This window comes from Vulpes vulpes, chromosome 6 (assembly GCF_048418805.1).
Source record: "Vulpes vulpes isolate BD-2025 chromosome 6, VulVul3, whole genome shotgun sequence".
Lineage (NCBI taxonomy): Eukaryota > Metazoa > Chordata > Mammalia > Carnivora > Canidae > Vulpes > Vulpes vulpes.
In genome coordinates this window covers 64,189,848-64,215,856 of record NC_132785.1, presented here as the reverse complement: position 1 = coordinate 64,215,856, position 26,009 = coordinate 64,189,848, and the positions used below count along the sequence as shown (strand labels likewise).

General features: G+C 46.5%; 1 protein-coding gene across 3 annotated transcripts; it reads right to left on the bottom strand.

Moving 5' to 3' along the window:
• Positions 1–1,171: 1,171 nt before the first annotated feature.
• ABHD4 (abhydrolase domain containing 4, N-acyl phospholipase B) lies at positions 1,172–25,969 on the bottom strand. 3 transcript variants are annotated; one of them, XM_072761192.1, is made up of 7 exons: positions 25,859–25,969; positions 11,572–11,660; positions 9,797–10,169; positions 9,485–9,639; positions 6,812–6,923; positions 3,643–3,829; positions 1,172–2,684 (listed from the first exon to the last, which is right to left on the bottom strand). In XM_072761192.1, the coding sequence occupies exons 2-7, from the start codon at positions 11,609–11,611 to the stop codon at positions 2,595–2,597; spliced, it is 957 nt and encodes a 318-aa protein (XP_072617293.1). In that variant the 5' UTR covers positions 11,612–11,660; positions 25,859–25,969; the 3' UTR covers positions 1,172–2,594. The 3 variants fall into 3 exon arrangements, with proteins under 3 accessions (XP_072617293.1, XP_025863275.1, XP_072617292.1); XM_026007490.2 differs by lacking the exon at positions 25,859–25,969 and adding an exon at positions 15,412–16,297; XM_072761191.1 differs by lacking the exon at positions 25,859–25,969 and adding an exon at positions 15,300–15,585.
• Positions 25,970–26,009: the final 40 nt, after the last annotated feature.

The window sequence follows — 26,009 nt, the reverse complement described above, 5'->3', positions numbered from 1 at the left end:
GAGGCTGGAGAACCCAGATCCCTACCCACCCCAGCCTCACCTCAGGCATCATCCCTGCTAACTGGCCTCTGCTCTCTCCAGAGGCTCCTTCCCCCTCCCTACCTCACTGCCTTGCCTCCAGGCTCAGCAGGGCTCCTCACCTTCTAAGGCCTTCCTACCTCTCTGGGTGGCCCTTTTCAGTTGCAATTTTGTATTGATTCACATAATAATCGTGTCTCTCCAAGTCCAAGTGTGATGTCCATGAAGGCCGGCACCAGGCTTCTTCATTATTGCAGCCCTCGTGCTTGGCTTACCGTAAGCTCTACACACCTGCTTTGTCCTCCTCGTAGGTTCAAAGGGGGATGGCCAGGGGTTGGCCATCAAGCAATCTTCAATCACAAAGACACCACGTCCCAGGACGTGTGATTATACCCAGGAGTTCCATTCATTCATTCATTCATTCATTCATTCATTCATTCATTCATTCACTCTTTGATTCGTTCATTCCCTCATGCATTCCTTATGACAAGAGTAGGATGATGTGCTGTTTGGAGCAAAGAATTCTGAGCCTGGCTGGAGTCAGCCAGCACACAGAAGGCACTGTTGGCAATGATTTGAACACATTTTTGAGCACTTGGCATATCTCACTTCTCTTGGCTCAGTCAAAACAAACATTTATTGAACATTAACTAGGTGCCAGATGTGCTCCTTTTCCTTAAGTGGCTTCTGGTCTAAGGAGGCAAGGCAGACATTAAACAAGTGACAAGCTCATCAATCTTACAAAGAAGCAGTTGGGCATACCACAGAAACAGAAGAGGGAGTCCAAGCCTAGTGTGGGAGGTCAGCGGGAAGCTTCCCCGCATAAGGAACATCTGAGCTGAGATCTAGAGGATGAGTAGGTGGTAGAACAGGCTGTTGAACAGTCCAGGTGTAGGCCCAGGTGGAGTACACTTTGGAAGATGGGGCTACTTAATGGCATTGGGGAGTACCTGGTGTTCCCTAGTTCTCCTCCTAGGATTTGGGGCTTGGCCCATCCACACTCCTTGTCCGTCCTATGAGGGGCTTGGCTGACACAGCCTGTGCTGACCCAGGGAAATGCTACATTGAACAGGAGAGGGGTGGGGTGTAACCTCTCTGGCCCCCTTCTCTGACTCAGGCACCACCCGGCTCTATCAAACATCACTGCCACCAGTTTTTGCTCATTTCTTTATTAATATAGAAAAGGAGCCCAAGGCAGCTGGACCAGTAGTACAAAGCACCAGGAGTTAATACTATTCTGGTGAAAGGGTTGGCTTTACAAAACTCAAGGAGCAGACAGGAGCTGCCCTGCTTCTGGGGCCAGGCCCAGCCCACTGCCCAGAACCTCAGAGCAGCACCTGGAACCAGCCTGTGGGAGACGTGACAGGTAAATTGGGGGCAGGATGAGCTGAAGACCATGGGACAGATGGCAGGGATAGAGGGCCAGGCAGTGAGAACCATCCTGTGGCTGATTGAGGACAGGGAATTGCTGGCTTGAGGCTCTCCACTGGACCATGGGCAGGGGCTCATGGTGGGCCACAGCCTGGGGGACAGGTAGAAAAACCCTGATACTAGTAGGAACAGGGAATCCAGACACAGTCTTTCCCTTATCTCTCCACCAGGGGCCACCTTTGCTCTCTACTACAGGTGGGGCTTTAGGGCCCAAGGCACAGAGAGAGGGAGGTCAAGAGGCCTCCCGACTGGGAGGATGAAAGGGCAGGGAAGGAAGCACTTGAGTGTCCCCAGCTTTGGCAGCCAGGGCTGAGACACAGGGCAGGGTAACAGCACCCCTGCACAATGGGGCTGGAATGTGGGATAGGGATGGGCTTACCCTTGGCCAGTGACCAGGACCAGCCTCATGGCAATGGTGCCTGGCATGAACCTTAGCAGAAGTGAGTACTGGGTGTCAGCAGACCTGGGTTCTAGGCTTAGCTTTCCCAGAGCAGAGCTCTATCACTGTGGGCCAGCTGTCTCCTGCCCTGGGCTGGTCCTCATCAATTAATGAGGGCTTTGGATAGGACTTCTTACTTAGGTCATGGGAGGGACTCTACAGCTCAAGGGTGCCCCTCAACCTGCTCTTGGTAGTTAAGGAGTTAGTAGTTAGTTGGTAGTTAGCTCCCAACCAGATTCTGGACAAAACTGGCATGGAATGGAGGCTAGGGGGTGATGGAGGAGGATGCTTTTGCTTGGAACCTACCCCCACAAACACTCCAGAGTTGGAAAAGGCTGCCGGGAGCCTTTCCTTTGCCCAGGGGAAGAGGCCGCCCTCCCTTTGGCACAGGGAGGGAAGGTGGCTCAGTGCAATACCTTCACAACCACCATCTGGGTGACACTTGGCATGGAGAGAATGGGTGGCACTATGCAACCCTTTATGTTCTTCCCTGGGGTGGAGTGCTTAAGGCCTCATGTGGCTTCTGCCTCCAACCCTTAGCGTGGGCTCAGGAGTGCTCCTTTTCACTGTGATCCTGGCCTGGGAACAGCCCAAGACTGCCTGGCTGGCACATGTTAGTTGGTGAGGAAAGGACATGGGGGCGAGTAAGCAGACAGGGAGGCGAGAGCAACTCTGGCTTTCTCCTCTTCCTCTAGGGGACAGCAGCTCAGTCAACTGAGTCACAGATCTCTTCCACCACAGAATTGAAGATGTGTGGCTGGTCTGCATAGACATGATGTGAAGCACCTTCAATCTCCTGTGGAGAGAGGAGGAACCCGCAGTGGGTGGGAAGGATCTTTATTCCCAGCACTGGAAAGATGGCACACCATTTCTTCCCCCTTTAGACCTGCTTGGCCATCATCTATGAGCACTTATCAGAAACAACAGTCCACAGTATACCTGGGTGGCTCAGTCAGTTGAGCACCGGACTCTTGATTTCAGCTCAGGTCATGATCTCAGGGTCATGAGATCGGGCCCCCTATCTGGCTCCATGTTTAGCACAGAGCCTGCTTGAGTTTCTCTCCCTCCACCACCCACCTCACCGCCCTCACACACACTCACACACACACTCTCTCTCCAATAAATAAATAAATCTTAAAAAAAAAAAAAAGAAACAAACAAACAATGGTCCACCTTCCTCCTAGAATTTTGGCACTTTCCTGTGTGTGTGGGGGGGTAATCAATGAATCCCAGAGTCCCATTCTTGTTCTCTTCTGGCTCTTCACTGTACCTCCTTCAATGCCAGCCCCACTGCCATCTACTCATTTCATCCCCAGGTCTGGTTAACCAGGGCCCATAGATGACACCCAGACTAATTAAGCACACTCATTAGCAAATGAGGAATGGGGTAAGAAAAAGGGAAGGTAGTGGTGAGAAGACTTAATGGCAGCCTCTACTGTTTGCTCTACTGTTCATGGCGCTGGTTTTGGGTGGGATACGGGTTGGGAGTGGCAGCACACTGTATCTAGCTACTGAACAAGAACCTGTCATTTGGCTGAACTGGACTGTACAGAAATGAGAAACCCTTCATTACAGTATTGCAGAGTCATCTCTTTCAAATCCACTGCACTATCTGAATCTGTCCATTCCTCTTTCTCCTATTTGCTTACTCTTCTCCAGCCCAAGGTTCATCTGCACCCAAAGTTCACTGTGTGCTCGCATTCAACACACAACACTTCTACCTCAGTCCTGCTCTCCTTGGCTGGCTGACATACCATGTCTCGGACGTAGGAATCCGGTCGCTGCATCTTTACTTTCTTCCCTGTGCTGGTATCTATCCAGGTGTTGGCCCCATAGATCATGGTGATGGGGACATCTTTTCGAATCAAGTGAATTCGCTCCAACATGGGGCGCCGTGCCCAGCCGAAGGACTCCATCATGGCTTTGAAAGCTGTCTCACCACTGGAGGAGCAAAACATGATGAGGCAGTGAGCAGAATAAACCCTGCAGCACCCAGTGTCAATATGACACAGCTGGAATGGTACACTTGACCATGTGTGTATTCCTCTTAGAATCCTGGACCGGGCTCGTTAAATATTGGGAAGATGAGGAGACAGGTCTGAGGCTGTGGAGACCTCCCAGCACAGGAGTTAGTCAGGGACATACTTGGATAAACTGCTGATGCTGACAACTGTCCAAAGATGCAACAGGTTAACATTTATTTACTCAACAAATATTCACGTCATGCCCTGGGCCATGTGTGGAGACATGAGTAAGACAGAGGTGGTGCCGGCCCTCCTAAAGCTTACAATTATCTCACACTTTGAGGAAGTGGGCATTTAAGTAGCTAATTATCAATAAGTAAATAAGTAAGTAAGTAAGTAAATAAATAAATAAATAGGCGCCTGAGTGGCTCAGTCAGTTGGGCATCCAACTCGTGGTTTCGGCTAGGTCATGATTTCAGGGTCCTGGGATCCAGCCCTGTGTCAGGCTCTGCACTCAGTGTGAGTCTGTTTGAGACCCTCTCCCTCTGCCCTTTTCACTCATGCTCTTTCTCTAAAATAAATAAATCCTTTAATAAATAATTAATAGCAAATTATATGATTCATTATTTAACTTGGATTTCTCAAGAATTACAAAAAGATGGTAAACAGACTAGGGGCTTGGCTTGCTGGGGGTGGAAGAGAGGGGTGAGGGGCTCATGTGAGGGGGGCCGTGAAGAGCAAATACGAGACAGCAGTGCCAGGGGCTTCCTGACAAGACTCTGAAATAAGACACCAGTCTTGTGAGGACCCAGGGGGAGCTGTATTTACTATGGGAGAAGCAAGGCCGATTTAATTTACTTTGCTCCCTGGCCATTTCCTTAGGCAGAGCTGAGAAGTAGTGTGAGGGATCTGCAAGGTTGGGATGGAAGCTGGTCTTCTGGGATGCTCTGCAGCTTTTGCAGGAGGCAGGAAGGTTCAGGAGACTGCTGCCTACCAGGCCCAGCCTGTTCGGGTATTGTATCCCAGTCTCCTTTGTACCCCCAGCATGAAGACAAGCCTGAGTTCTGCACCAGAAACAGAGTTCTTCCCTGAGACATAGCAGCATGGTGGAAAATTATGGAGTCTAGAGTCAGAGAGACGGGAATTCAAATCCTGGCTGTTTTCTTAGTAAGTCATACAACCAGAATACGCTTCCTTTTTTTTTTTTTTTTAATTTACAAATTGGAGAATTATATCCTCTTTATTTCTTCACTGGGGAAAATGAAAATATGGACAAGGCCCCTAAAATTAGGTAAAGCAAAGTATGTAACCCTCAAATATTTTTCCCTAGCCAGATTTCATGTTTTCCAAGGAACTGATAAGAGTTAAGGTGAGTATGTCAGGGCTACAACTCACAAACATCTGGGCAGTTATAAAATTAAGTGATGGTATTGCAGGGAGAGGGTAGATATCACTGATGTCACCTCTACTTCCCCCAGGACATGAAAGAGTTGCAGGATTATATATTCTGAGGCTGAGACTGGGAGGCCATTCATTACACATAAACAGGTCTGGGACTGGGTAAAGTTCTGAGCAGAGAGCTGGGGTTGGGCCTTGAGTGGGTATGGACTGGCACTGAGCCCAGTGGGGACTGAGAGGGGGGTCAAGAGCAGGAAGTCAGGGGCTACCTGATTTGACTGCTGAGCTGAGTCTCAATACGGCTGCTGAAGCAGGGCACTTCAAACAGCTGAGCTCATGCGGAATGTTGGAGAGACAGTTCCCACACTGCCCCAAAGCCGGCTGGGTGTGGGCTAATACTCAGACAGCACTGCTGGAATGTAACCACTCCACCATCTTCACAGCTTTGGGCTCACCATGGGTGACCTGGGCAGGCCTGGAATGAGGTGGTGCAGTGCCTCTGCTCCAGTGACCCTGACTTCCCCCAGATGCCTCACAGCAAGCTGGGTGAGGCTTCCACAGAGGCAGTGCCACCAACCTAGGCTCCTATATCAGCCATTCCTAGGGCGCTGCCTGGGAGGAAGATTACCTTCCTGACTCTGCCCTGGCTTTCAGTTGCCAAGACTGCAGCAGGTTTGTGGGGCCTGCTGTGTGAATAGTCATGGAAACTTCTCAAGATTCTGGGGACACCTCAAAATGTCCAAAAGGTGTGGAAGGGATTCTTATCCCACCATTAAGTATTTCAAGGTGCACCTGGTGTGTCTCGGTGGCTCAGTAGGTTAAGCGTCTGTCTTTAGCTCAAGTCATGATCCCAGGGTCTTGGGATCAAGCCCCACATGCTCTCTGCTCAGTGGGGGGCCTGCTTCTCCTCCCTCTACCTGCTGCTCTGCCTATCTGTGTACTCTCTTTCTCTATCAAATAAATAAATAAATAAATAAATAAATAAATAAATAAAAATTAAAAAATAGTATTTCAAGGTATACATAATTAAATTTTAAAATGCATACTTCAGCAGTTCTATTTGTAGTAAGGTATTATATAGATAAAATTGTGTGTGTGTAAAGGAAGATGCGCAAAGAAGTTCTCTAAAGCAATGTCACATCGTATCTTGGACTGGAAATAGCAAGGAAATTTGGGAACTACAGGCTGGGATGGGGAAGACTTTTTTTTTCCTGCCTTTTAAAAAATACAATATTCATATTACTTTTTCAGTTAAAAAAAAAACTTTTAAAATGTTTTCCAGACTCTTGCCTGTCAGGCTAAGTGCCTATCTCTAGGGAAGAATAAGAGTCTTCCTCTAGGGATGGGCAGTATGTTGAAGCAATCTATTATCTTCTCCATCCTTTTGTGCCACTCCCTAGGGAGGTCTCTGGAAATAATTGAGGCTGCTAGTGCCTGTATTTCCCTAAATGAATGAGAGGTTTGTGCAAGAAGAAATACAGCAGAGAATGATCTTGGGACGGTTCTGGAGTTACATCTCCAAACCCTTCCACTCCAAGCTGGCTCCGGGAGCCACCCTCACCTGGGATTCTGTGCGTTGCAATGGTAGATATACTCAGATATAGTATCATCTTCAAAGAAGTCTGCAAACTTGCGCTTGAAGTCCGGCCGGAATCGCTGTACCAGGCCAGGCCCTGGGAGCGGAGAGAAAAACATGGGAGTGACTAGTTTGGGGAGCAAGGGTGATGGCGGTGTGCTTATGTATGTTTGAACAACTTGAACCACATGTTATTTCTCCAGGGGTTTGTTTGCTCTGCACATTTAACTTTCTAGTGGCAGCCAGACTGTGTGAGCTGTTGGGAAGCCCCAGACAACCAGAGTCAGCTGGTTGCCAAAGAAGGTAGATAGTCCAATGGAACCAGCTTATTTTCAGCTCAATGAAGTCCCAAGCGCTTTTCCTCCCAGGATCTCAAGCCTTGTAAGAGTCCATGGCTGAGGAGGGCCTGGGCGGCTGTCAGTTGGACATCTTTTTTTTTTTTTTTTTTTTTAAGATTTTATTTATTTATTCATGAGAGACACAGAAAGAGAGGCAGAGGCACAGGCAGAGGGAGAAGCAAGCTCCCAGCAGGGAGTCCGATGTGGGGCTCTATCCCAGGACCCCGGGATCACACCCTAAGCCAAAGACAGACGCTCAACCGCTGAGCCACCCTGGTGTCCAAGGCATCTATCTGATTTTTGACTCTTGATTTCAGCTTGGGTCCTAATCTCAGAGTTGTGGGATTGGCCCTGCACTGGGGGCTCTGTGCTCAGTGGGAGTGCTTGTGTGCCTCCCCCACTGCTTGTGCACACTCTCTCTCAAATAAATAAATAAATAAAATCTAAAAAAAAAAAGAGTCCATGGCTGAGATGCTTTTATTTATTTATTTATTTATTTATTTATTTGATGCTTTTCTTTTATAGTCTGAGCTATGTTCTTTCTCCTTGAGATCCTTAGGGATTTTTTTTTTCTTTTTAAAGTCATCTCTACACTTGATGTGGGGCTCGACCTCACAATCCCGAAATCAAGAGTTGCATGCTCTATGGACTAAGTCAGCCAGGAGCCCGGAGACCCTCAAGGCCTTTCAATCTTCTGAAGGTATCAGATGGAACTAGACTATCTGCCAAGCACCCTCTCAGGTTCAGCCCTATAACAGAATACGAGTGGAGAGGTAAATTTAACTCTGGCATCTCAGACTTGGGCCGTTTTAGAGCAATATGTTCCCTTCCCCTTCCCCTAGAGCACACACACACAAGCAGGAGGGCACCCAAAACAGACTAAAAATTGGGCCTAAAGGTCAACTTCTGATCTCTCTCTTGGTCTTCTCTCTGTGCATGAGGATCAAGGTGTGAGAGGGAGGTATAGCCAAGATCCCCTAGGCCCTGACCCTCCTCCATGGCTGCCAGCCAGCTTCTCAACCACATTGGTTCTGAGGCCCCTGCATGAACCTGGCCAGACACAATTCCAGAAAAGGGGAGAGTAGTCAGACCAGAGCTTATCCCTGGGAAGGGACCACAGAGGGCGTGCTGGAGTCCACAGTGCTGGAATGTCTGAGGTCAGCTCTCTGATCATTTATTCTTCTTTGGCACCTGTGTGTCTTGATAACCTTCCTTTCGTCCCAAACTCCTACCTTCTACTCAAATCCTCATTTTCCCTCTTTTATCCAGTCATTCTGTTTCTTTTGAAGGGCCTCAAGAGACAACACTTATTCAACCATTAGTAATTAGCTTTGTAATAATTGGCTACTGAACAGCACTGTGTATACATAAGCAATTGTTACAGGATAGGAGATCACCAATCTTTTCTATAGAAGGAATCTGCTTTTTACTTCATCAGATTAAAAAGTCACTCCCCAGGCAGCTCTGGTGGCTCAGTGGTTTAGCGCTGCCCTCAGCCCAGGGTGTGATCCTGGAGACCCGGGATCAAATCCCACATCAGGCTCCCTGCATGGAGCCTGCTTCTCCCTCTCCCTGTGTCTCTGCCTCTCTCTCTCTCTCTGTATCTCTCATGAATAAATAAATAAAATCTTAAAAAAAAAAGCCACTCCCCCCTCGAAAGTAAGAGTATTGGCAATATGAGGTCAGAAGGCTGAGACCTACTAATTTTTTAAAAATAATTTATTTAAATTCAATATGCTGAGACCTACTAATTTTACTTACTCTGGCTGGCTCCCCCTGACTTCCTTCCCTTCCCTTGCCCAGAGTTTGCTGACAGCTCCTAAGTGGTAAAGATATAATACCTAACTGGAATAGGGTATGGTTTAGAGGGGCTTGCCTGCCACTGTGGGTTATGTTGGAGGCTCCAGCACCTACAGGAGGCTCTGCGGTGGGTACCATGGGATCTGATGGTGGGTACCATGCTGAATCACCAACAGGTTGCCATAAACATTGCAGCCTAAGAACTCAGCAGAGGAAGAGTCACTTGATGGCCCCTTTTTCTCTCTCTCTAGCCAAGACACAGAATAGTAGTTCTGCTCCATCTGTTCCCTGTATAGGAAAGCTTTTTGCGTGTGGATGAAGAAAAAAAGAACCTTCTGAAACTGTAGACAAAGAGATCATGTCCAGATTAAGAGTTTTAAAAAACAATGTGAGGCCTATTCCCACTTCTCATGGGCCAGTGGGCACAAGTGAGCACATTGGGAATCTAGATGCAGTGAGGCTTCTAGAATGGGACAACCTTGGTTTAAGGAGATAGTTTCTTTATCTGCAGGCTACTCACCCCAGGGCCCAGCTACTCGAAGAACAGCCAATGGGTTGGAACGCCCTAGGACAGACACCACAGCCTTGAACCAGGTTGGGGGTGCACGGATCTCACTGGGGTCAGTCGGTCGAAGAGGAAACCCCCAGGGATCCACCAGGATGAGGTGTTTAACTCTAAAGGAGGAAAAAGGAAAAGACAAGTTGTATGTTCTTGGAGGTACCATGGCCCTTAACTTGCCCTGGAAGAAGAGAACCATCGGAAACTAATATTGTAAGGTTCCAAGTGGGACAAGGAGTTAGGTCATGAGCAAGAGGTGTGACTTTTCCTTACCTTTCAGGGTACTTGATAGAGTAAGAGGTGGCCAGGAATCCTCCCAAACTATGCCCCAGGAGGATCATACTGGGGATCCCCATGGTCTCCCGCCACGTTTCTATTGATGTCACAAACTCGTCCTCGGCCCCTTCAGGGTCCCTCGGGAACGTTGGCCTTGAGCTTCGCCCAAAGCCAAGTAGATCGAAGGTGTGCAGCGTGCGACGGGCACTCAGTGAATCCATATTGAGGATCCAGAGGCCTACGCCACCCCCGAAGCCATGCACCATCACCAGGGGGGTGCGATCTCTCAGCTCCGGACTCACCGTTACCGTCCAGATCTTGTTCTGATTTGGGAGGGACACATATCGGGCCAGGAACTTGTTCTGGAGGCCTGGGGAGAGGGGAACACAGGGCAGAACAAGAAGACTGTTTTCTGACTGTGCTGTCATGTGTGCTTCAGCTTCTCCACTCTGTTGCCAAACCTTCCTCATTTCTTTCCTTTCACAACCCTCTGATCACATGCTCTAAGAGATCAAATCTAAGCATGATCTGTAGGCCATCTAGTCTCTAGGTAATTAGAGGGGCCATCTTATTCCTTCAAATTATGTCCAGGTTCCTTTGGGCCCAGTGTTGTAGTGACCCCATTGGCCTTACAGAGCTCCTGCATCTACCACTCCAGTACTGTGTGTGCTTGGAACTCAAAAGATGGACAGAAGCATCCTCACTGGGGGTGTCTGGGAGACACTGGGGGGTGTCTTCCGACTAGAGCTGAGCCCGATGGAGGGGTGATGGGTATGGACTGAGCCACAGGCTTATTCCTCTTGGAGACTGATGGTGTGCAGTGCTTACTCTGCTGGCATGATAACTGTCACGTGACAGGGCAGCTGGGGGGCTGGGAAGTTGCCTGGATCCTGGGAGGAGGCTTCAAAGCTGTGGCTGTTCTGCAGCTGTGCCACTCAGGCCCATGGGAACAGAGGGTTTCCATGACTGGGCAGTGGGTGCAGGGCGGGGAGATATGGGCAGATGAGGCCCATGGGTCTTGTTTGAGCCTGTGGCTGCTGTCAATCACAGGATGCCCTGCCCCAACATAGTACTGCCCAAGAGAGTGGGTCTGTGGGAATCCCAAACTAACTGTAGTAACCAGGTAAGTGGTGGGCCTAACTGGATGGAATACATGGATAGCAATATTAGAGAATATAGGACTGCTGCTGGTCCTCAAGTTGCAAGGTGGTAAATCTGAGAAGTGCTTATGTGTTTGGAAGAAGAGAGGGAGAAAAGGAAGAAGGGAGGAGGGATCCCTGGGTGGCGCAGCAATTTGGCGCCTGCCTTTGGCCCAGGGCGCGATCCTGGAGACCCGGGATCGAATCCCACGTCGGGCTCCCGGTGCATGGAGCCTGCTTCTCCCTCTGCCTGTGTCTCTGCCTCTCTCTCTGTGTGTGACTATCATAAATAAATTTAAAAAAAATAGGAAGAAGGGAGGAATGGGGGAGAAGAAAGGGGGGAAAGAGAATGTGTAGATATGTGTGTGTGTTGATAGTTGGTGTTGGGTTTGAAGTGAAGTTGCGGGATGTGCCAGGAACTAGCATAATGGAGACAGAAGGAGCTGTAGAGAAACCACAATCATACACTATGGTGTCCTCTGTGCAAATCCCTTCTCAAATCACTGACATATTTTCCCTCTACCCTAAGCACCGTTAATCAGGAATCAGTGGGCTCAGTGTAGCAGACCCTGGAGAGATCCTGTATCTTTGGACCTCCTGATGGAGGCGGGATAAGCCATCCCTTCTACTTACACTGGAGGATCCTGGCTTCCACATTCTTCAGCTGAGACATGGAAGTGGGGCGCCAAGCAGGCAGCCAGCTACTCAGCCAGCCCTGAGGCCTGGGACAAAGAAACACAGTGATACCCATCGGCAACATTGATGCTCTCAGCCTTGCTGACAGTTACAAGAGTTATCAGGGTGTTTCCAGGTTCAGGAGGCCTGCGGCTAAGGCAGTCAGCAATTCCCTGCTGCGGCACAGACTACTCTTCTCCAACAAATGGCTATTAACAACATGCCCTTTGTCTCAAGAGATACTCAGGACACCATGTATATAACACTTCACAGTTTGCAAAGCTCTTTCACATTTATTATCTCATCTGGGCTTTATAACTCCCCTTTGTTACTGGTTATCATAATGTTCAAGATCACAAGGGGAAAAAGAAACAACTATTAACTAATGTTTCAGTTATCTTTATCTTTTGCCATTCCCAGGACTGGCTGTTCCTTTAGGGTAGGACAAATTCCCATGCCACCTGCCTTCTTGGCAGAACCTTGGGGTTTGTGTGTGTCCTTCCAAGCCCCTGGAAGTACAGAGCAGGGTCAGTGCCCAGCTGGGCTCTCAGAAAATCAATTGGTCCAGCCTGGAACAATGAGATGAGACAGAAAGGGAGGAGGCAGGAGACCTGGGTTCAAGTCCTATTGTGATTGCTTTGCCAGATTGCCTCTAGCCTTGTTTTTCAGATTATAAAATGTGTATAAAATATGTCCTCACCTCCAATGGCATGCAGTAAAATGATAACCCATCCTGCTATCTCCTTTATTTCCAAGAAAACTTAAGATTTCAGGGTAGAAGTTGAAAGCATTGGGTTGAAGGGTGAGGGTGACCCTCTGGTTCTGTATCACACTATCATATTTATAAGCAGAATGGCTTCGGCCTGATAAATAATTGGCCTTTGAGCATCTAGATATGTAAGGGACCTCAAAAGGTGCCTAGGACAGATTAGATGCTGAATGAGTTTATTATTCTTTTTCCGTTGTATATGATATTTCTATTTTCTTGAACTCTGCCTGAATGAAGGGCATTACAGGATGGATACCACCAGCTACAGGAAGGGTCTGTGAATATTAGTATAGTCAGGCAGGGGCATTCTGTGGGGGAAATGAGAGGAACCATTACTGATTCCTCTTGCCACACACTGGACATCCTGATATATCATTTGAAGCACAGGATTTTAGATTAGGGCAGTTCCTTAGGAATCATCTAGTCCAGCCTATTTCACAGACGAGGAAACTGATGCCCATGGAGGTCACGTGGCTAGTTAGAAAAAGCAGCAGAACTAGAGCCCACACCTCAAATCTAGGTTTCTCTGTACCCTTCCTCTGGAAGCTCCAGCTGCAGTTTTTTCTTTTTTTCTTCTTTGGAGAATTACTTTAAAAGTTCATTTATTGATTACTTATTTTTAGATAATTTCTATACTCAGTAGTGTGGGGCTCAAACTCATGGCCCTGCCATCAAGAGTCACATGCTCTATAGACTAGAACCAGCCAGCCCCAGCCTCAGCTTTTCAAACTTAACAGTATATAACCACATTTTCATGCTATTTCTGTTTTCTGAAAGGAAGTACGAAATAAAGAAGAAAGCCAGAGTTCCAATCCTGACACTGCTACTTACCAGGAATGTGACTTTAGGCACATTACTTACTTAGCCTCTCTGTGTCAATTTCCTCATCTTTAAGAGAAAGATACTAATAGTACCTATTTCATATGGTTTACAAAAAAAGATTAAATAAGTTTATGTCCCTAAAACATATAGAATAATGCCTAGCATAAGATAAACTCCCAATAAATGTTCTTTTCCTCCAGCTAAGTCATAAGCTGTCTATATTCATTCAACTTTTTGACGACTAGAGAGGCTTGCAAGAAATCCTGGGGTTGGGGAACCTGGGTGGCTCAGTTGGTTAAGTGTCTGCCTTCAGCTCAGGTCATGATCCCAGGGTCCTGGGGTCTAGCCCCACAGTGGATTCTCTCCTTGTTGGGGAGTCTGCTTCTCCCTCTACTCTTCCTACTCCCACCCCCTGCTTGTGCTCTTTCTCTGGGTATCAAATAAATAAATAAAATCTTAAAAAAAAAAAAAAACAAACAGAAAGAAAGAAAGAAATCCTGAGGTTGCAGGTGGTATATTAGTGACTTCAGCCAGATAAGAGTTCTCATCACAATCAATCCAGTGACTCTCAACCCTTTTGATACTCTACTGGAATTCCTTACGGTAGGCTTGAAGCGTGGGTACCAAGACTGCAGAATTTTGGCAGTCTTAAGAGACCAACTTTCTCTCTACATCAGAGACTGTGACAAGTGAGCCCGTGACATGTGGACTCCACCTTGCCTTGTACCTGCTCAAAGCAGTATTTGGGAGAAATGCCATACAATGCAACAGCACAGTGGGCTGCTTGGCAGATATGCCTCAGGGAGGAGCTTTAGTTTGCCTCTCTCCCCCCAAAATGTTACAGTTAGGGGACCTCTGGGTGGCTCAGTGGTTGAGCATCTGCCTTTGGCTCAGGGCATGATCATGGAGTCCTGGGGTTCAGTCCCATATCAGGCTCCCCATAGGGAGCCTGCTTCTCCTTCCACCTATGTCTCTGCTTCTGTTTCTCATGAATAAATAAAAAAAATATTTTTTTAAAAAAAGTGTTACAGCTAAAGCACTGGAAATAGTCCCTGGCACATCTACTCAGTGCTATTGGGGAGGTGAGGGCTAGGGTGGGAAACTGAGGCAAGGGGCAGAGAAGCTGCTCAGCTGTGAACTTAGCCTGGCCAGAGTGGTCTCTTCCCTCGAGGGGGCTTCTATCCCAGTGGTAGGTGAGGCAAAAGGGGTTCTGTGTTGGGTCGGAGCCTGCTGTGGACCTCGGTGATTGGTGCGAGTCTCCTGTAACTTTTATGAGCCCGCTTCTTCATCTGTAAGAGGGAGCTGAACTGCCTGCTTCTCTACCAGCTCTAACCTGTGTTTCCCCAAGTCATTGTAGCCATTGTAAATTCGCTTTAGGAAGCAAAACTCTTCCTGGGCAGTTCCTTCAAGCCCAGGCAGCTATTATGGTCATAAAGTTAATCCGTTTTGCAAGCTGCCAGTCCTGCAGCTCCGAAGAGCGGGAACGTGGGATACAGGAAAGGCCCTGTTGTGGTGAAATCAAGTCTGGGCTGGGAGCTGAGTCATTCTTCTGGAGCAAGCAACTTTTCCTTGCTTCTATGAGGCTGCGGACGGCTAGTCTAGCACCTACAGGTGGCATCCCAAACCCGATGCCCTGGAGACGGCGAAAACAAATCCCCAAAAGTGGAATTCTGAAACCACAGCGTTCAGGATCTTGCGATGATCTAAAAACGCCATCACCTGGGATCGAGGGCGACCAGGCGTCTCGGCGGGCGAGCGCTGCAGACCTGCGAGCCCCTGGCTCCAGACCATCCCAGGAGGCCCCTCGCACCCCCCGACCGCCGTCCTGGGGCCGATCTCTACACGCACCCGACCGCTCCGCTCCCCCGCGCCCGCGTCCCACGGCCGCCGCGGCCCGGCCACCGCCACCGCCACCGCCACCGCCACCGCCTGGCCTCCCCCCACGGCGGCGAGGACCGAGAGCGGCCGCGAAGCCACCGCGGGAGTCAGAGCCCCGGAGCCGCGGGCGGCGCGTTCACCGCCGCCCCCGAGCTCTGCCGCCGCCTCTTCTGGGCGAGAGCAGAGCACGCCCCCCCCCCCCCCCCCCGGGGCCGACCTGGAAAAGGGACGGCGGGAAGGTGTTTACGCTGTTCCTCGGTCACCGACAGTCCCGGGACCATGGCCCAGGGAGAGAGAGAGAGGAAGAGAAAGACACGGGATTAACTCACTGTGGCTCCAGATCATCAGCCATAGTAAACAAGCCCCGGCGGGTTGAGCCGAGCCGGCCCATCCCTCCGCCTGACGCCAGCACCAGCTGACCCGGGAAGGGGCCGAGAACTAGGCGGGCGGGGCCAGGCCGCGGGGCCGAGGCGGCGGGGAACCGGCGGGGGCTGCGGGCGCTCGCCGGGGAGGACGCGAGTCCTGCGCACGCGTCCGGGGCACCGCGAGCGAGACGGTGGCACCGAAGAGCAGGGTCTCTTGCAGGACCTCCCTGTGCCCTCCATTCCGTGGGAGCGACAGAAGCACCCCTGCACGCTCACTCTCGGGGCTTCCCCGTACGGCTCCCTCCTCCTGCTGTGACTTGTTACGTGATGCTTAGGGTGCTCTAGGAGACGGTACAACCGACCGAATGCCTCTTACAGAGGGGCCGGGGGGCCTGTACCCCAAGTAGATGGCCAGATCTTGCAAATTAAAAAACGGGATACCTAAAGTTGAACTTCAGGTAAACAACACTTAAAAAAAAAAAAAAAAAAAAAAAAAGGGACACTCCCTGCAGTATTTGAGACCTAAGTGGGCATCCAATATTTTCTCTGGCAATCCTAAACCTTAGCGACCTATGTCAAGATGCAGTTCCTCTGCTCTGGGGATGTCCCAACCTAGTTCCCAGGAAAGACGTGCTCAATCCCAGGTATCCCTGTTCCGAGGATCCCTGCCTCCCCTTCCCTCAGGAGGGGCAGCTGAAGGATTAACCTCTAAGGACCCACCTGCTTTAGGTTGCAGGAAAGGGGTGTGGGGTGGCTGGCTTATCTCGTGGGTCCTGAGTGTACTTTAGGCTTGCTCAGCAGAGGGGCCAAATCATGAGAGCGGCTCCAGAGCTTAGCTGAACTGGTAAACAAGTCCTAACGTTCCTGGAGTTACAGGTTAGTTAGGTTAAAATCAAAGTGTAGTGGAGGGTGGGTGGGAGAATGCTGGTGGGGAGGGGTTTGTCAAAGTGTTTTTCCTTAGCCCTCTTGCAGGTCTTAGACTCTAAGATTTCTTTCTTGTAACAGTGTTAAATTGACCTGATTATAAGGGCTCAAAGTTTAAGAGAATGGGCATCTATAGAGTTTAGGGGCCTGGGAATTTGCAAGTTTTGGGGCAAAGTAGTACAAATAGTAGAGTACTTCATTTTTTTCAACAGAGCACAGTGGTTCTCAACTTCAAGTGTGCATAAAAATCATCTGGAGGGCCTATTAAAGATTCAGGTTTCTAATCCCCAACCTCTGAGATTCTAATTTAGTTGGTTTGGCTTGATGCAAAAAACGATAGTTTTAGAAAGCCTTTCAGATGCTGGAGCTCAGTGAGACTCATTGGTTAATTAGAAGCATAGTTTCTGGGGGTCAGAAGTCTTGGCTTACGGGTAATCTTGGTTTTGCCACATACCTACTACATGCCCCTGGGTAAGTTACTTCGTTTCTCTTAATTTTCTTCCCTTGACTTGTTTGTATCTTGTTGTGAGGATTAACCAAGATAATTCCAATAAACATTTAATACGTTTGTGCTAAAATCGACTCTTATTATATACCTATTCAAAGCCTAGCGTTATGTTAGGCTCTAAGAATCCCATTATCAAAAGGGAAGAGATTAGCCTGCTCTAATGGTAAACATAGACTTTCTATCTGCTGCCACCCTAGGCTGTTTGTCCCTTTGCAGAGCTGGCAACTTTAGATTCCAAGCTCAGCTCAAACCTCCCCTCTTCTGAGGTCTCTCCTGACCACAGAGTCTAAAAGAGACCTGCAGTGGGATGCCTAGGTGGTTCAGCCCTTGAGCATCTGCCTTCAGCTCAGGGCATGATCCCGAAGTCCCAGGATCGAGTCTCTCTCTGTCTCTGTCTCTCTCTCTCATGAATAAATAAAATCTTAAAAAAAAAAAAAAGAAAAGAGAGAGACCTCCAGTCACTCTATCACACCACTCTATTTTATTTTCTTCATAACACTTGTCACCACTCTGAAATTATTGTGCCTTTTTGTTTACTCATTTAGTAGCAGTTTCCCCACCCCCACTAGAACTTAAGGTTCACAGGGGCTTTGTCTGTTTTGTTCTCTGCTTTAATGCCAGCACCTACAACAGGGTGTGGCTCAATGTGGCTCAGAGTAAACACATGCATCTACTTATTGGATGAATACATAGATACAAAGTCTAGCTAGGAGGCAGATGTATAAACCATTACCTATAGGGCAGCCTGGGTGGCTCAGCGGTTTAGCGCCACCTTCAGCCAAGGGCGTGATCCTGGAGACCTGCTTCTCCCTCTGCCTCTCTCTGCCTCTCTCTGCCTCTGTCTGTGTCTCTCATGAATAAATAAATAAAATCTTAACAACGACAATTACCTCTAAACTAATATGCTAAGGGCTTTAGGAGCTGTATTCTGAATTGTACTGTATAGGGAATTCTGGACTACATCATTCTAAGATAGGGCAACAAAATATCTTGCTTTACTGAAAACCTGCAAGATGTAGAATTTTTTGAGGTAAGGATGACCTGGCTGGGACTGGCTGTATTTCTCTAGACCTCATCTCAGGAGGCAGTGCATTCTGTTTCTATGTGCTAAACCATCTTTACAAGAAAGGTTGCTTGGAAGTAGGAAACATGTATATGTGGAAAATCCTTTTACAGCCAAAGTTAATAGATTCCTTAAGGTGTCCCCAGAGCTAGGATAATTTAGGATTGGGCTGGATCTGCTAGAATAATGGAGTGGAGAAGTCTCTTAGTGCCTGCTCTAGGCAGGCCTCTGGGAAGAAATATAAGGCACTTTTTGTTCCTTATCTCTGAGATAAGATATACTATGTACAAGTACTAAAGACTATATTTTCCTTTTGCCATCATGTGATTTTTATGGATGATTAAGATATTATTATGGTCTTTATTGATGGAAACTAAATTTGATACACTGTCTTTCCTATGCCTGTAAGTCACATTATATATTCCAGGAGTAGGTGGAGCTGATAACCTGATACATCAGGCCTGGCAGAGATAGATTATTCTTGATTTTCAAATGGGTGTCACTGCCTTTCAAATGAACTATGAACAGGATATGACCTTCAGATTTAACATAGGAACTAAGTGGAATAGTTCTAAAGTTGTTCTGTCCAATATGATAGCCACTAATTACATGTGGCTACTTAGGTTTATTAGAAAACAAAATTTAACCAAGTAAATGCTGAAGATCTAATTGTCTTTATTAAACAATTCATGAATCAGGAAGCATCTTATCTAGCAAATAGAGGGGAATGCCAGGAGATTTACAAAATGGAAGGCTTTTTTTTTTTTTAATTTTTATTTATTTATGATAGTCACAGAGAGAGAGAGAGGGGGGGGCAGAGACATAGGCAGAGGGAGAAGCAGGCTCCATGCACCGGGAGCCTGATGTAGGATTCGATCCCGGGTCTCCAGGATCGCGCCCTGGGCCAAAGGCAAGCGCCAAACCACTGCGCCACCCAGGGATCCCAAAATGGAAGGCTTTTATAGAAAGACGGTGAGCAACAAAGCTATTAGCAAAAGAATTGTTCAGGCCTCTTTGCCTTAGTGGGGAAAGCAAGGGGTCTCATCCTCCTTTAGGGCAGGGAGAGGGCCCATGTGTTAAGACTCATTCGCACTGATGGGAAAATTCTTGCTTAACCCATTAAGACTACGTTTCTGGGGAAGGTTGAAACTGCAATTAGAATAGTTATTAAGGCTTGGGTTTGGAAACTCGGCCCAAGTGAAGCCATTTTGGGCCTGTGGGTTTTTAAAAACAGATTTAAATTAATAAAAATAAAAAAGTTTCTTGTTACAACTGGCTATATTTGAAGTGCTCAATAGTCACGTGTATTTAGTGGCTGCCATACTAGACAGCACAGGGACATTTGGATCATCACAGAAAATTCTATTGGATGATGTTGCTTGGGCAGTGATGAGTTCAGTCCTGTGTTGTGGAGAGTGTGTCCTGCCCTTGCAAAGGACAATATGGTAGACTCTTGGGTGCTAGGGAGGAAGACTGGGGTGTTCTCTTTTGGGACTCCCAAAGATTATGTCAGGGAGAAAGAATTTCCTCTGACCTCCTAGCTCGACAAAGAATCAAACTGACATGACAAATTAACAGAAAATCAAGTCTAGGTTGTCACCTGTGCTTCTGCCAACTGGCTACAAATTGGAGGCCTCCATGACCCCTCCTCAGGTTCAGTAATTTGATAGAATAGCTGACAGAACCCAGGAAAACAGTTTACTATATTACTGGTGTTAAAAAGAAACACAAGGTCTAAAACGGAGGCACTTTTGCTAAAACTCTACCAAGACTTAATACCTCACCTTACTGCAGTTGCTGCCTTTGGAACTTCATGGTCAGCACTCGTGAGGTAATCTGCCTAAGACCCCAGGACTTCGCCTATAAGAAGGTAGCCTTACCTGAAATAATCCTCTTCCAGCTTCCTGTCCTACTCTCCACCTGCCTAAAAAACCTTCCATCTTGGTATCGCTCCTTGGAGCTCACTTGTTTGCTAGGGCTTATGTTCCCTGATTCAAAAATTATTGTATAAAGCCAAGTAACTCTTTTAAGTTTACTCAATTGAACGGTGCCTGGCTGGCTCAGTCAGTGGAGTATGTGAGTCTTGATCTCAGAGTTGTGAGTTTAAGCCCCATGTTGGGCAGAGTTTACCTAATAAAAAAAAAAAAAAATATATATATATATATATATATTATATTTACTCAGTTGAATTTTTAACACTGATTTTTATAAAAGGATACAACTCAGGCACAGCAATATGGAAGAGATGCATAGAGCAAGGTATGGGGAAGGGGCACAGAGCTTCCATGTCCTCCCCATTTGTACCACCCTCCCAGCACTTGGATGTACTTAGGCAACCCATAAATTCTCCAAACTCCTCTGGTTAGGGTTTTGTTGTTGTTGTTGTTTTTATATTTGCTTTTTATTTTTTATATATTTTTTATATTTGCTTTTTAAATAGAAACTTAATTACATAGGCATGATTGATTAAATATTTGTCCACTGGTGATTGAACTCAATCTGCAGCTCCTTTTTCCCCTTGGGGTGGTGCTTAAAGTTCCTGGAATCAGAGTTGTTTCCCTAGGCAACCAGTCCCTACCTTTAATGGCTTTCCAAAAGTCACTTTATTAACTTAAATTCAAATATGGTTGAAAAGGGCTTGTTACAAATAACAAGGCACTCCTTTTATCTTTATTGCTCTGTAGGTATTTCAGTAACTTGGGTCAAAACCAAATATTGTAACAAAAGATACTCCTTGTGGGATACCTGGGTGGCTCAGTGGTTGAGCGTATGCCTTCGGTTCAGGTGTGGTCCTGGGGTCCTGGGATCGAGTCTTACATTGGGCTCCCTCGGGAGCCTGCTTCTCCCTCTGCTTGTGTCTCTACCTCTTACTGTGTGTCTTTTTCTCTTTCATGAATAAATAAATAAAATCTAAAAAAAAAAAAATACTCCTTGTAATGAAGGATAGTTGGAAGAAAGGCAGGAGCAATACCCCCACCCCCACCACCCAAGAGGAAACCACCCTTAAAAGGATTTTACCTTACCCTGGAATGAGCCCTCCACCCTTTCCCATGTGATAGGTAGATGACAAAAGCCTGACTGGATGACAGGCACAGGGTGGTTACTCAGATTAAAACAGCCCACCAGGGCAGCCCTGGTAGCTCAGAGGTTTAGTGCTGCCTTCAGCCCAGGGCCTGATCCTGGAGACCTGGGATTGAGTCCCATGTCAGGCTCCCTGCATGGAGCCTGCTTCTTCCTTGGCCTGCATCTCTGCCTCTCTCTTGTTCATGAATAAATAAGTAAAATCTTTAAAAACAACAACAACAACAACAAAAAAGCAGCCCACCAATAAGCCCATAAAAACCTTTAGATTTAAATATTTTATTTATTTATTCATGAGACACACAGAGAGAGGAAGAGACAAATGCAGAGGGAGAATCAGGCTCCATGCAGGGAGCCTGATGTGGGACTCGGACCTGATCCTAGGACCTGAGCGATTCTAGGACCTGTGCCAAAGGCAGACGTTCAACCACTGAGCCACCCACATGTCTGATGTTGAGTGCTGAATGGCAGAACATGCCACCCCAAAATATGCCACTGTAGCATAAGGATTATTTTGAGCTGAAGGTAATTGAGAAGCAGCAGATAAAAGCAGCAGGAAAAGCCCTCTACCCTCCCCCTATTTACCTAAAAGCAGGACATTACTTTGTATATGTGTCCCCGCTCCCCCTTACAAGGGATGAACAGAAGAACTCTAGATCCTTAACAACCCAGAGAGGGGACCAGAGGAATCTACAAAACAAACTTTACTAACTAAATCTTGTTTTTATTAATCCTCTTATACATTTTTACCTTCCCACAACTTGCTGCCCTAGAAACTCAAAGTCCTTTTTCCTTGTCTAGTCACTTCTCCAAAGGGTATATTCCTTTTTTGGTAAAGTGCCGTTGTTACACAAACAAGACGACAGGCCCTAAATGGAGTCACTTATGTTAGGCCCCACATCATCAAACCTTACAGTTTTGGCTTTCCCATAAATGGAATCAATCAGGAATTGCCTAAAGGAAAATGACCTTAATATCACCAGTCTGCTTTTTGTTCAGTGTTTTCCTAGTTCCTGCTTCCATCTGCCTATAAAAGTCTTTCATTTTGTGTAGCTTCTTGGAGCTCCTTTCTTTTACACTGACTATGCCTGATTCATGAATCATTAAATAAAGCCAGTAATGTCTTTAAAATGTACTCAGTTGAGGGGCACCTGCGTGGCCCAGTTGGTTAAGCATCTGCCTTCGGCTCGGGTCATGGTTCCAAGGTCCTAGCATTGAACCCAGCATCAGGCTTCTTGCTCAGCAGGGAGCCTGCTTCTCCCTCTGCCTCTGCTCTCTCTCTTTCCGGCAAATAAAAAATAGAATAAAATGTACTCAGTTGAATTTTGTTTCTTAACATGATATAAGCCCAAGTTCTAACCACTCCTTTGAGTTATTAATAATTGAGTACACCCATGTGTCTATGTGATGCATATGTTAATAAACTTGTTTGTTTTCACTTGCTAATCTGTCTTTTTCAGTCTAATTTACAGGGCCAATAAAACTAAGATGGTTAGAGGGAAATTTTTCCTCTCCAACAGTGTTTTTGTAATAAAACTCCTGAAGTCTCTTCTGACTTCAGCTTCAATTTATAAATTTGTTTTGCCCCCTGAGAGCCATCTGAGTTGGTCTTTCAGTGCCATCTCTTACATTCCAAAATATTTGGAGCTCTGTGGTTTGCCCAACTTTTAGAGAAATAGAGGAAGCATAGTTAATTACCAGTATTAATTGTTAAGAGTAAATGTTTACTGAACATTTACTGTGTGTCAAATACTATGTTAAGTGCTTAATGTTAACATCTCATTTAATCATCACCACTGTTTAAAAAATTCAACCAAGTAAATTTTGAAGACCTAATTGGCATTAAAAAAAAAAAGATTCATGGGGTACCTGGGTGGCTCAGTGGTTGGGTGTCTGCCTTTGGCTCAGGTCATGATCCTGGGGACCTGGGATCAAGTCCTGAATTGGGCTCCCTGCTCAGCAGGTAGCCTGCTTCTCCCTCTGTTTGTGTCTCTGCCTCTCTCTGTATCTCTCATGAATTTAAAAAAAAAAAAAAAAAAAAGATTCATGAATTGGGGGCAGTGTTTCATCTAGCAAATAAATAACTCTGAGGAGTTTTGCAAAATGGAAGATTTTTATATAAATGAGGGTAGGGTAAGAAAGTTATTAGCTAAAGGAAAGGATTATTCAGACCATTTTTCCATAGTGAGGAAGGCAAAGGGTCTCATTTTCCTCAGGTGTATGGAGAGGGACCCTGTGGCCAACTCATTGGTGACATATTCCTAACTGGTTAAGACTACATTTCTGGGAGAGGTTGAAACTGTAATTAGATTATGTGGTTTGGGGACTCAGTCTAAGGGTCCATTTTGGGCCTGTGCTTTTCTTTTTAACACAACATTCCAGCCATCCTAGTATTGTTATTTCCAAATCATAGAAAAGGAAAATGAGGCTGCGTGACTAACTTGTTATGGATCAGGCAACAGCAGAACCAAGGTTCAAACCCAGGACTCTGATCCTAGAACCAGCACTCTTATCCATTATTCTGGAGGTGAATTTTTACATATATTCTGATTTAAACTGTTGAAATCAATACTAGTATTAGCAATTTCCTGTTGACAGATCAGTTAAAAATATTTCAGTGATTATAGAATCATAAACTGAACACAGAACAAGACCTTTTCTTGCTGTTTTAAGTAATCCAGAAAAACTTTAATTATATTGATGTTTGACTTTGCAGGTCTCAGAAAAGGATGCACTCAGTAAGTGAATTAGTTATTTTTCATCTCTTTTGCTTTCCCTCTTTGGGAGTTCCTATGGAGATGCTAATGATGATAGTTGACACAGATCGAAGGCAGATACAGCATAAGGGAGAAACTGCTGGAAGGAGCCTGGCTGATGGAATAGAAACCCCCTGAGGAATCCACTCCTGAATGATTAAAAAGCATCAGCGTAGCCTTTAAAGTCTGAAGTTGAATACTTGGTGAGGAAGCTACTCTCCTACTAGCTGATGAAGCGGGAGGAAGGTTCAACTTGTCAGAGAAACTGGGGCTTCTTGCCTTATTATATTGAAATAGGACCTAGCCTGGTTATTCACTGCCCCCCTCCTTTTTTTCTCAGCAACATAAGAGAGTTTAGGCTGAACTTAAGTTAGCAGTGCAAATCTCTGTGAGTGTGAATATGAACCTTTTTCAAATAGATTGTAAAGCTTTCTGAGGACATGGATTATTTCTCTTCTTTCTAGAACCTAAGCAAGGTTTTGCTCATCAATGCTGATCACTATATTTGTTGACGCTGACATAATTGCCACGTTAACAAATAAAAAGTGAAAATGAAGAACCCCTGAAGACAAGGACTTTTGCTTTAGGAATTTTGATAGAGTACCTAGGATAACTCAAAGTTGTTAACAAGGTTAAAAAGCACCTGGTGGGCAGCCTGGGTGGCTCAGCGGTTTAGCGCCGCCTTAGCTCAGGGCCAGATCCTGGAGACCCTGGATCGAGTCTCTCATCAGCCTCCCGGCATGGAGCCTGCTTCTCCCTCTTCCTATGTTTCTGACCCTCTCTCTCTTTTAAATAAATAAATAAATAAATAAATAAATAAATAAATAAATAAATAAATAATAAAAAAAAATAAAAATAAAAATATAAATAAATATAAATAAAAATAAATAAAAATAAATAAATAAAAATAAATAAAAATAATATAAATAATAAAAATAATAAAAATAATAAAAATAAATAAAAATAAATAAAAATAAATAAAAATAAATAAAAATAAAAATAAAAAAATAAAAATAAATAAACAAACAAACAAATAAGTAAATAAATAATCTTAAAAAAAAAAAGGCACCTGGTTACGTGCGACCTGCACCTGAAAGATGAGAGAAGGAGAAGCAGGGCTGGAAGGTTAATGTGAAATTAAAAGGGCAGAGAAAGGGACGCCTGGGTGGCTCAGCGGTTGAGTGTCTACTTCCGCTCGCATGCAGTCCCACGTTGGGCTCCCTGCAGGGAGCCTGCTTCCCCCTCTGCCTGTGTCTCTCACGAATAAATAAATAAATCTTAAAAAAAAGGGCAGCGAAGGCCAGAAATTAAAGTGGATCTGATTTTTAAAAGTTAAAACGCTAAATATAAATAGGTAATTCCATTTGTTGAAACGCAAAACCCTAAACCTTCAGCCTCCTCTGCAAAATGAGCTGGAGGAGGTAGCGTTTGAACCAGGCAAGGCTCCTGTGTGCCTTCCAGCGTAGCATCCTGGGGCACTACACCGGGTTCAAGACGCCAGCTTGGGAGCAGAAGGTTGCTTAACTCGATCACCCGCTGTATGCATGTTAATCGACTGTTTCCACTCAGTCCCCGCCCCCAGCAAGACCCCCCCCACCCCCGACGGCACCTACAGTTTAGCACAGCGCCACGAGGCGCCCAATAAATATTTGCTGGACTAATGAATGCCTGTGGACTTAGGGTTCCCTGTGTTACCGCGCTTATTCGTTAGCGCTCCCAGGGACAGATCCCAAGTCCAGCTCAGGGCCAGGTAGAGGTCAAGCTGCCTCCCCCCATAACCCAGCCTAAGCTAGTGCCTGCGCAGTGATTAGCAGCGGTGGTTCCTTCTGCGGGCGAACGTAACTTGCTCTAATCATCTGGGGCAGGCATTTGCCCTTAGCAGAGCTGGGGCTGCGTCGCGGCTGAACCCCGAGGACGCCAGGCGTTGCCTCACAGTAGATCCAAACAGTTAACCTTTGAAGACGCGGGTGGGCCAAAGAAAGCCGGAACCATCGGGTGGCTACGCTGTCCTTTGTAAAACCTGTCCCCCTCTTCCTCCCACAGTATCTCGTTGCTAGAGCAACTGTGGGCGTCACCAACCTGACCACGGAAGTAGGACGGAAAGAGTACACGTCTCCAGCCCAGGGACAGATCCACTGCGCAGGCGCCTTAGCTTTAGCCGCCGTGGCCCGCGTCTGTAGATGTGCTCTGCGTCTGCGCGTTAGTTGTTTCGCGCCTGGGCCTGGGTATA